Source organism: Canis lupus, chromosome 31 (assembly GCF_003254725.2).
Source record: "Canis lupus dingo isolate Sandy chromosome 31, ASM325472v2, whole genome shotgun sequence".
NCBI lineage: Eukaryota > Metazoa > Chordata > Mammalia > Carnivora > Canidae > Canis > Canis lupus.
Window position 1 is genome coordinate 13,071,995 of NC_064273.1, and position 12,037 is coordinate 13,084,031.

The 12,037-nt window shown below is 33.2% G+C and overlaps 1 protein-coding gene across 6 annotated transcripts in view; it reads left to right on the forward strand.

Moving 5' to 3' along the window:
* USP25 (ubiquitin specific peptidase 25) overlaps positions 1–12,037 on the forward strand; it is a 137,247-nt gene that overhangs the window by 92,467 nt on the left and 32,743 nt on the right. For all 6 annotated transcript variants that reach the window (XM_025450072.3, XM_035709188.2, XM_025450073.3 and 3 more), the window contains 3 exons: positions 2,363–2,433; positions 3,121–3,349; positions 4,764–4,964. In XM_025450072.3, coding sequence (XP_025305857.1) covers positions 2,363–2,433; positions 3,121–3,349; positions 4,764–4,964 — 501 coding nt within the window. The remainder of the gene's footprint in view (positions 1–2,362; positions 2,434–3,120; positions 3,350–4,763; positions 4,965–12,037) is intronic.

The following is a 12,037-nucleotide window of genomic DNA, read 5'->3' on the forward strand; positions in this document are numbered from 1 at the left end:
GAGCTCAGTGCCAGTTTGTAAAGTGTTTTAACTGGCATGTAGCAAAATAAGAAAAATAAGAACAGTGCTGTTAGGAGCATGAGGGTGCATGTGTGCATGTGTATATATGTTGGTATTAAGTTGCAATCTGGCCTTGGAAGGAACTCTCTTTTATTCCCCAATTATGTCTTTGCTACTTTAGTGTTCTTAAGGTAGCCTTTTTCTTTTTTTAAATGAAGTGATGTTAATATTTTATGGTAGGTTTTATTATAATTTTTCCTTACATGGCAAAATATAATATCCTATTATCATCACCCAATTTTATCCTAATTTTATTCTATGTAAAAAGAAAAATCTAAGAGCTACTGTTTTATAACAAAAGATTGGAATTATTTTAAAGAGTATGGCTTATTGGAGCCCAACTTGACTATAGACGATATGTAAATAAAGAGCAGTCCTAATGTAATGTAATGTAACATAAATAGGATATAATGGCAACCAACAATTAGCATTGGTAGCTATAAATATTTCCCTTAGTATTTTTCATCTATGAGGGAATTTTTTACATTTGAATTCATTAGGAAACATTTATTGAGCACACTGTGTTTCCTGAACACTGTAATAGATATTGGATAATTTTCTACGGGACTTGGTAGATTATTTTTGTTTTTATATGACTACATTTGGAAGGGTGGAAGCTAGGAAGCTTTTGACATCAAGGTAGGGCATTGAGGGAGGAGAGAAATGAACAGATATGATCTACTCTTTGGAGAAAACTAAGAGAGATAGATCACTGACAAGAGGTGAGAGAAAGGGAGGAATTAGGGATGATTTCCTTAGTTTCTCATGCTGGTATGAATAGATAGATGGAATATACTTTAGAAAAGGGCAAACTGGTGGATGAGCAGGTTCTGCACCTCACAGGAGGAAGTAGAGGAGTACGATGAGTCCACTTTTGGCCATTTTAAGTTTGAGAAACTTGAGAGACATTCATCTGATAAGGCTTTGGACCTTAATACCTAATAGTTTGGACCATAATAATACTATGGATCAGGTGGGATTTTCCTTGGAATATTTGTTTCCTCTCTTTTATCCCTGTTATTAGCTGTTAGCATTATTTTTTAAACTATCGTATAATATTCCAGTATCTGAGTAGGATGTAATTTATTTAATTTCTATATTGATACTGCAAATAGTGCTGGCCCTCCACATGCATACTGACACACTTTTGTGAGTAAGATATATTCTTAAAAGTGCCATTTCTGGTCCAAAGTGTATATATTTGAAATTTTAGCTGTTTTGAAATTTTACCTCCAAAACATTGAACCAGTTTTTATTCCCACTAACTGTGTGGGAGAGCCTGTCTCCCAAAATCCTCCTTAGCCCTGGGTACTTTTTAGATTGTGGTAGCCTGAATGTTGAAAAATGGTATGTTTTAGTGTCTTAATTTGCATTTCCTTAATTATGAGTGAAATTCTATTTTCCTATAAGTTTCTTGTTTATGACATTCACCCATTTTTTATATTGAACCATTTATTTTTCTCTTACTGCTCAGTAGAAACTTTGATGTTATGGGTATTAGCCTGTTGCCTGTAGTGCATGCTGTAGATACTGTTTTCTTAATTTGACTTTTTTTTTTTTTTGTTAGTTTTGTTTCTGTAATGTAGATTTTCTTAAGTTTGGGGAGAGAGTCTTATCTTTTCCTTTATGGTTACTGAATTTTCTGTCAGGCTTACTAAAAGGTCTTTCCTCCACTCTGAAGTTACTAATATTTTTTGTAGTCTTTCATGATTTCTTCCTTATTCTTTTCAACAGCTTCATAGTATAGGTTATACTATAATTTAACCATTTCCACATTAATAGATATTTAGGTTGTCTCTAGTTCTTTAATTGTTAGGGCAATATAGCTGTGAATAATTTTGTAGAATGGATTTCTATTGGAAGTAGAAGTACTAAGTAATGGGAGTGTCAACATTATTTCCACTGGTGATTGTAGTAGAGTTTTATTCAATGACATATATATAAATAGATGATTTGTGGCAAAGTTATTTTATTTCATTCCACAATTTTCCTGTTTTATGTAAATATATAAGGGGCTTTAGATTCAGCTTTTATTGAAACTTTCCTTTATAGATTTGAATAAAGTTCACTTTTATAGACTCAGCACGTTTTCTAAGTGAACCATATTTGTTTGTTTTTAATTATGCACTTGTGCTATATCTTTTATTAAGGAAAACTTTTTTGTTGTTTTATATAGACTTCAAATAATAATCGAGTGCTTTAGGAATTTTTCCTTATTGGTCTAACATATTGGAGGGAAAACCATAGTATATCTATGTAAAGACATATGTTAATCATTTTAAATGGCATCTTCTATCCTTAGATTTGCAGGAAAGCATATCCAGAATCCATCGAACAATAGAACTAATGTATTCTGACAAATCTATGATCCAAGTAAGTTAAATTTGAGGTTGGTAAGTGCTGTCAAAATTATTTACATATTTTTTATTTATATGATTAACCTAATTTTTAAGCTAATTCTGGTTCTTTTTATGTTATAAGATTGCTGAAATTAAATATTCCATATTAATATTTCCCATATTGAGTTGTATGTTCATACTATATTTATTGTTTACTTTTTAAAATTGTTTTACAGTAAACTTAGCAAAAATCTTTAGAAGGTCTTAGTTTTTACAAAAAGTCCTACAGAGGAAATTATATGGTTGTTTAGGGATATTAAGATTGAGGGGGAAGTATAGTGCTCAGTTACATTTTAACTTTTGGCATACATTATATAGGCCATATTGCTAATTCAGTCATCAATTTATAATTGTGAAGATTTAGATAAAATCAGGTGCTTCATTTAAAATACTCATCATAAGTTCTTCGTTTAAAGGAAATACATTTTCAGAGTTTGAAAAAATATCCTATTTATACACCTGCTTTACATGTCATTAGCTTATTTATCTCCCCCTTTTTTATTTCATACTGTAATTTTTTAAAAATTTTAATCACAGCCAGTTTTCTCTTGTTAAAAACATATTCTTTTATGGTATTCTCCAATAAGATAGTTTATAGGTTTCATGGAATATGGTATTAATAGACTAAATTGTGGCTTAACTATTCTGTTTTCATATTTAGGTTCCTTATCGCTTACATGCTGTTTTAGTTCATGAAGGTCAAGCTAATGCCGGGCACTACTGGGCATACATTTTTGATCATCGTGAAAACAGGTGGATGAAGTACAATGATATTGCTGTGACAAAATCATCATGGGAAGAGCTAGTGAGGGACTCTTTTGGTGGTTATAGAAATGCCAGTGCATACTGTTTAATGTACATAAATGATAAGGCACAATTCTTAATAAAAGGTAAGAACATAAAATATATAGGGTAGTATGTATTTTTAAATATGTAGCTCTTTTATGTGACTCTGGTCTCTGGTATGATTAGTTCAGTTTAATTGACTCAGGGTGATGGATGTGATTAGGAAGTACAGTTGGCTTATTCTGGGTGAGAAACTGGAATTACAAGAGTAATTAGGACTGATAATTGGAATATATTTTGTATCCAAAGTTAACTACTTAGTAACTACTATAAAATGTAACTCTGACCTATTTCTCCTCCCTAAATTTCTTTTAAGGATCATATTACACATTGACTCATATTTAAGCTCCTTAACCTAATATACAAGGCCTCCATTTTCTGGCCTCTGATTGTCTCTCAAGCCTCATTTATTAACCAGTGTCCATTTTAAACTGTGTATACTTTACTGATATCTGAACTGCTTGTATTCTCTTTGCACCAAATGATTTCACTCATTTATATCTATATGTTCTTATGTTTTTTTTTTTTTTTTTTTTTTTGGAGGTAATGTTCTTATTTCTTCTTTTGTCTTAATTTCTGCTCATCTGCAATATTCAATTCAGGTGTCATCTGCTCTGCCATGTTTTTTTTTTTTTTTTGACTTCTACCAGAATATATCTCTCCTTGTGTTCTCATAGCATACGTCTATCGGGCACTTACGTGTGTTGGAATTGTATGTTGACTTATCTTTTTCACTTCACTCCGATCTGCTCCAAGACAGGGACAATGTCATACTATGTCTTACTGTTTTATTTCTTAATATTCTCACATAGGTTTGCATATAGAAAATACTTAATAAAGGTTTGTTGAAACTGATAAAAATCAACCTTCTTTCTGTGTTTAACCATTCAGCAACAGTAGCTAGGTGGTCCAATTGTGGCTAAAAGCTATAGTGTGCTTTGTATGTGTGCAGCAGAGGTTCAGTAACCTAAATACTACTTATGTAATGTTTTTAAAAATCTTGCTATATTGATTAGTTCTCAGATTGCATGTGGGTATATTGCTATGCTTAACTGTTTTAGACGAAAAATAATTTTAGTTCTGTTTAGAGTTTAATAAGGTTATGAATTATTCTCATTCTGTGATAATTTTTATTTCACAAATAATCAAACGTCTAGTGTTTTCTTAAAATAGAATATGTAGTACTGTGTCAATGTTTGAGTAGCAAATGATGTTGGCTTTATATCCCATTCCTTTTTTTTACTCCTTAGATTAAAAAAAAAAAAAAGCTGAGAACATTTCCTATAATGGATTATAAAATATTTGCATCATTGCTTGTCTAGTTTTAATTTGTAATATTGATTTGTTAAATTGTAATAATTCATACTTTAAATCCCATTGGAAATGCATCCTATTTTGAGCTTTGCATTTTTCCTTTAATTCTTAATTTTATATTAGTTTTTAAAATATGATTTGCAGAGGAGTTAAATAAAGAAACTGGGCAGGCTCTTGTTGGAATAGAAACGCTACCACCGGATTTAAGAGATTTTGTTGAGGAAGACAACCAGAGATTTGAAAAAGAACTAGAAGAATGGGATGCACAGCTTGCTCAGAAAGCTTTGCAGGAAAAACTTTTAGCATCTCAGAAATTGAGAGAGTCAGAGTCTTCTATAACAACAGGTTAGTACATTTTGATTAAATTCTATTTTATTATCTCTGTATTTATTATTGATATTTTATTTAAAAAATAGGATATGCTCATTTAACAATTTTTTTTTTAAGATTTTATTTATTTATTCATGAGAGACAGAGAGAGAGAGAGAGGCCGAGACACAGGCAGAGGGAGAAATAGGCTCCATGCAGGGAGCCTGATGTGGGACTCAATCCCGGGTCTCCAGGATCATGCCCTGGGCTGAAGGCGGCGCTAAACTGCTGAGCCACCTGGGCTGCCCGATATGCTCATTTAAAAAAGAACCTTAATTATTTTAAAATGTGAAGAAGACAGTAAAAATCATCTGAAATTCCATCACTTCTCTGAGTGAAGTTGCCTGTTAGCATAGGTAACAATTTAGTTTACCCTTTTGCCGGGCACTACTATATACATATATACCTTTTTCAAGTTAAATGAGACGATTTTGCTAACTCTTTCTGTTCTTACCCTGCCCACTTTGGTTGGGCCTAACCCTTCTTGGCCAGAAGTTTAGAAAAGCCATGAAAACTAGCCCGTAATCCAAACCTTTTCACTAAAGCTATCAAGAGAGTGAATACTAGTAATTTCCCATTTCAACAAAATAGCACTATTGGTATGTCCATACATATTTTGTATAATATTTTATGTAATATTTTGTGCATTTATGCTATTGTTATAGAGCAGTTATTTGATTTTTTCAGAATTTTTAAAATTAAACAAGTGAGCTGAAACTATTTAATATATTTCAAGTTAAAATATGTATAGACTCATAAAACAGAGGTCAATGTACAAAAATAAAATATTTAAAAATATTCTTAAGTTCTTAGCTGATGAAATCAATAAAATGTTCAGAGTAAACAGTATAAAAATAAACATGTTCTAGCAAAATTAAAAATAAAATATCTTCTGAATTTTTTTTTAAGATTACTTTCATCAATCATTACAGAGTTGTTAATATTTTTTAGGACAATATATTTTCTCCTGTGAAAATGTGTTATTTCTTTGTAGTAGTTGGAAAAATGAGAAGAGATAAATTGAACACAGATATTTTTGTCAAATTCATTTGTCTCTTTTTTTTTTTTTATAACAGTGAAACTTTTTGAATGGCCTTTTTATGCAATTCTGCCAATTTTGGTTTTATTTTTTAAGAAAGCATTTTATGTGTTTGTTTAATTTCATTTTTTATAGACTGATTCCCATACAGCATTACTTAGGTGAATTTTAGCCTTATCTCTTGAACTTTAGAAGTAATTATTCTCTCACTGGAAGATGTACAGTACCACAATATGGTGTTGTGAATGAAGCAGGCACACACAGATCTGTCCAGACTTGTTACCTTGTTTTCATGTAAATTGATTAGTTGAGTCCTTGATCTTGATGTTAATGGGCGTTGATTCAGAATTTTTAAAAGACCATGATAATTGTATTATACCAAAAAAATACCAATATTTTTCTACTTAAATGCAATATAGTATATTTGAATACCATCATTGTAGTGTGGTAAGCTCTACAATCATGCCCGACTGTATTTCTTTCCATACATTAAGAGCCACTGTGTAAACCACATGAAGGCCTGTGATTTCACAGGAATGCAGTTTCATTATAGTGACTTTGTCTACTTCCATAGGATTTGACTCAGTAGCTATCAAAAGATTTCTGTGCTCAAATAACAGTATATACATTATAGTTCTTTTCATTTTTGAACCAAGTCCATCCCTGTGTGATTTCATCCCTTGTCTATGCCTTGTGCATATCCTTCATAAACTGATACCTAGAACTTACCCCAAGGAGCAACTTTGTTATACTTCCACTAACTTTTGTGCACGCCATCTGCATGTAGCTATTATCTTATTAGTGGGAGGTTGTGGCTTCCTAATTGGTGTAAGTGGTGGTGGTACCTAAGTACTCAAATGAAGGTGAATCCTACATTTATTGGTTAAGCTGTAACTCTCTTCTTGGCTCACATATTTTGTGGTACCAAAATATTAAGTACTAGATAGTCTTCTTTTCATCTTGTCTCTGACTAAATTTACCAACTTAACATATTTTATTTCTATTCAGACTAATACATATTCCCCATTAATATTCCTATCTGACAGGACTAGCTAACCTTGCCATACCATTTACATTTGTTATCTTTTGTTCTCTCTGTATAAAAGGCCACATCTTTATGCCCCATACCCTTTATCCTGATTAATATTTACTACCATATACTTTAAATGCTGTTTTGTAATTTAAAAAAACAGAAATAGGTATTGGGCATATATTTTCATATCTCTTTTTAGTATTCAAAAGAAATACTTGAGAATGGAATATATTTCTGAGAGAAATCAGAATAACTAAAAAATAAAGAGACAGAAATGGTCAGTTCGCATATAACTATTATGATTATCTTCCAGACTGAGGTTTTTAGAAAGCCTTGAATTTTCAGCATATTAAAGAGAATCTGTGTTTAAATCTTTCAGGTGTGCACTAGAATTATACGTGACTAATGGAAGGTAATACAAGGAAGTCTTCATAGAATCCAGCAGAGTGATTTTTCTTTCCTTGCAAATCTTCTCAATAAAACTGTAATGTGACAGCTATTAAAATCAATTTCTTCTGAGTGATATTCCAAATATTAATTTACATAGTATTAATTAAATGAGTATTTGTTCCACTTCTGCTGACACGTGACCAAGAAATCTAAGACCTCATTTCTCTAGTACCATTCCTTGTCTTACTGAAACTAAGTAATAAGTGATGGAACCAAAAATTATTTGGTCCTTTTCATGCTGCCTCCTTAAACCTGCTTACTGCAAAGAAAAACTTACCTTAACACTTATGTTTAGAGATTTATTCAACATTCTTTACTACAGTGTACACCTAGGGAATTTTTTTGTGAGTATAAGCAGCACATGCCACCTGAGTAAGACCACCTAAGACTTAACTAGGATCAGAACCTCTGAAGGAAGGGTCCAGAATATATATTTTTAAAGAGATCCTTAGATAAGTTTGAGGTATACTTCTAGTTAAATAGAATGGCTATGTTTATAAAACAGAGAAACAGAGAAGAGAAGAACTTTGCACTTTACTTGTGTTTCTCCTATCTTCTTCAAAAACTTTTTTAAATGATTTATTTAGTTTAGAGCATGAGTCAAGGGAAGAGGGTGTGAGAGAGAGAATCTCAAGCTGACTTGTTTGACTGCACCACCGAGGAACCCCTAAAAACTGTGTTTTTTTGTTTTTTTAAATTTAAATTTTAGTTAACATACAGAGCAGTATTGGCTTCTGGAAACACTATTACAGTCCTCATAACCTGTATAGCATACCCAATTTAAAAAAATAAAAAGGTAGAAAAAATAAGGTAAAAATGGTTAATATTGATATGAAATGCATTCCATAAGATTTCATAAATTTGCCTAGAAGGGGCTTACAGAATTAGCTCTGAGACTTTTCCACAGATACTGTCTACAAGTTAAAAACAAACTGATATTCCAGGAAAGTTCAGCTGGTTCCTGAGAGTAAGATCTGGTAACATGAACAGTACCCTCAATATTCTCAAGTTCCTTTAAATCAGGGACTGTGTGATGTTCTTATGTATATTTCCAGAATCTAGCATAATAAATGACATATGGTAACTGACCCTTGAATGTTTTCTGAATTGAATTCATTTCCTATGGAGATTCCAATAATGAGTTTCCTGGAAGTGATCCACATTGTATGGGAATACTAACACTTTAAAAGTCTAGCCAAAATAATTATACATTAGATAGAAGGGTAAAAATGTGTGGTACACATTTTATGTAGCTCTGTCCTAGGAAAATTCTAGGTTTAACTCTGGTTCCTAAGCCTCTACCCCTCAATTCCCATGATTCTGTTTGTAGTAGCACCCAGGAATTTGAAGTCTTAAAAATTTCTCTTGGGATTCTATGCAGCTAGCCTATCATGGCTTTATAGGCTGCTTTTGGGGAATCATTAATTTTAAATACATTTCTAGAAATGAATGGTCTGCATATCTTTGAGGTAATACTCTTTAAATATTCTCAATGTGATTGTAATAAGTAAGACTCATCAGTAAGTCAAGGTATTAAGTACTTCTGAAAGATAGGAGGTGTTACTCCCCCTCCCCCCCTTTTTTTAAATAATTGATTTAAGAGCAGATCCTTGGGCAGCCCAGGTGGCTCAGCGGTTTAGCACCGCCTTCGGCCCAGGGCGTGATCCTGTAGACCCGAGTCCCACGTCAGGCTCCCTGCATGGAGCCTGCTTCTCCCTCTGCCTGTGTCTCTGCCTCTCTCTCTGTCTCTGTGTCTCTCATGAATAAATAAATAAAATCTTTAAAAAAAAAAAGAAAAAGAGCAGATCCCTATGCCATAACAGAAAGCCAGTTGGTTATTTAGTTAACTCTCTTAAAATGTTGAAGAGCAGAACCAGGAAATATACATAGGTAGAACACTCCCAAGGCATCCCAGTCTCTTACTCAATGTGAAGGTGGACCAAAGGAGCAGGCTCAGAGTACTCATAGAATTTTGGGTCTTCTTTAACAGCCAAGTAAGTAAATGAAACCCCCCTACATTTTGAACATAGAGCATAGTTGGGAAATCTCTTATGTGGAGGATAACCATTTACAAAGCTCAGAGAAGTACCCATAGGACATATAAATGATGTAAGGGATATTTTAGATAGAGGGATATTATATACCTCCATAGAGACTTGGTAATCACCAGCCGTATTCCAAATTGAATACATATATATCAGCTGAATAATATATATTAAGCTGAGGGATTAATTAGTATATAAAGTGTCAACACAGATAAAGAAAATATCATGGTCTCTATTAATTGCGTTCCTATTTATATAGGCCAGCAGTGATGAAGCTTCTATAGGGTTACTGGATGAACTAAAAGAATTGTATGTATTTACATACATACAAAGCCAACTCTTTGTGCTGTTGTTTTTAACAAAGAAATGGAAATTGCTTACGTGTGCAGTAGGTAGAGTGTGAGTTGTATGAGCCCTCCATCCAGAACACCATATAACTGGTAAAAATTATATCGACACGCAAAAAAATGTTTGTTATATTAAAAACAGTACATTCAGAATAATTCTTTTTGTTTATAAAATGTAGGTAGGTATAGTCTGGAAATATATAATACTAAAAATATTAGTAGTGCTTATTTCTGGGTAGTGAGAGAACTTCTTCTTTTCCTCAGTTATTTGTTCCAGTAAATAAATATGTTTTTTACCCTTCTAGTATGATAAAATGAAGCCAAAACCCTTTTGCATGAGGACCATGTATTATCATCTGACTGCCTTGTAATTCCTCCAAGAATACTTTGTTTCATATAAACCATATTATTCCCCATTACTCTTGCTTTTGGGGAACTTTTATATGATTACGGCATTTCTCATAAAGTTATGATTCATTTTAAAAATGTCCTTTGACAATCAGTATTCTTGAAATTTTGCCCATTCTTTAAGAACTTCCTAATATTCCAAATATCCCAAATATACGCTCCATGTAATGGAGCGTATATTTACATATATATAAATCCTACAAGGATTTAACATTCAGGAGTTTAGAAACAAAAACCCAGGCTTCATCCGGCATGTTTATGGAGCCTATGCCACTTATAGAATTGTGCTAGATATTAGCAGTGAGGAAAATTGACATAAAATTCACTCACTTAAGAACATCCTTGTAGGGATGCCTGGATAGCTCAGCGGTTGGGCATCTGCCTTTGGCTCAGGGTGTGATCCCAGGGTGTGGGATCAAGTCCTACATTGGGCTCCCCGCGGGGAACCTACTTCTCCCTCTTCCTGTGTCTCTGCCTCTCTCTCTGTGTCTCTCATGAACAAATAAATCTTTTTTTTTTTTTTTTTTAAAGAACATCCTTGTAGGTTCACCTGCTGTGACTACAGCACCACTCAAATAAGTTTCCTGGATCATTACATACACAAGAAACACTCTAGAGGAAATAGTTCTGTATGACACCTAGGCAGGATCATTCAACATTACTAATAAGGTTTTTTGGACTCAAATCCCTGTGTGGAAAGGAATCTTGACCCTGGGAACCTAAGATATATTTGATTGTGTTGATCAGATAAATTTATTTTTGTTCCTAAGGACTTATTTTACATAGACTGTCCATGTTTCAGTGTGTTAGACCAGTGTCAGACTGGATGGATTTCTTGGCCCTCATTGTATTAAGTTCATCTCCTAATACCAGCTAGAGGCGTAGTCTGAAATTTTCTTTAACAATCCATCATGCAGGGCACTGAAAGAACATTGCAGTGCAAAGTCAAGAAATACAGAAATGAGAGCATTTGACTTCTTTAAACTTCCTTCCTGTCATACACATTGTCAGTATCCTTCCTCTAGTCTTCCTTGTCTTAGTATATTTTACCTCCATCATCCTAGTTACTCGTGCCAAAAACTTAGAATCCTCTTCACATCAGCTCCAAACCTTTGTGTCCAAAATACATCTTCAGTTTTACCAATTCCCTTTACCTCTGTTGCTGCCTCTGTTGTCCAAAAGCACCACCACCTCTGCTCATATTGCTCTGGTACCTTCTAGTACTTTCACTGACTTCTAGTTTTACTTTCCTCTAATCCATTCTTCACATTGTATGTAGTCAGAATAATTTTTTTAAAACTTGCCACATTGCCATTGTATTTAAAACATTTATTCACTTCCTTTTATCCTCAAAACTTTTAATAGACTCAAAGGCTCTTATGTTTTTGCCCCTGTCATCTCTTGCTATATCTCTCTCCTTACACTGTAGTTCAGCCACACTGGCTTTCTTTCAGATCATCCTTCCATCAAGGAATGAAATAATCAACCCATCATCCTTCAGCTAAAAAATCATATTCCATAATCTAAGTTATCCCTCCCCTATTTCATTTCTAGCATGTATTATTAGAATGTTGTCATAAATCATGAATGTGATTCTTTGATTAATGACATTCTCCATAGTTGACTCTAAACTTACTGGGGCAAGGCTGCTTTGTTCACACTGAGTGTGAGTCCCAGTATCTAGCCTAGTGCCTGGCATATAGTTACTAAATACTTAATTAAAATTT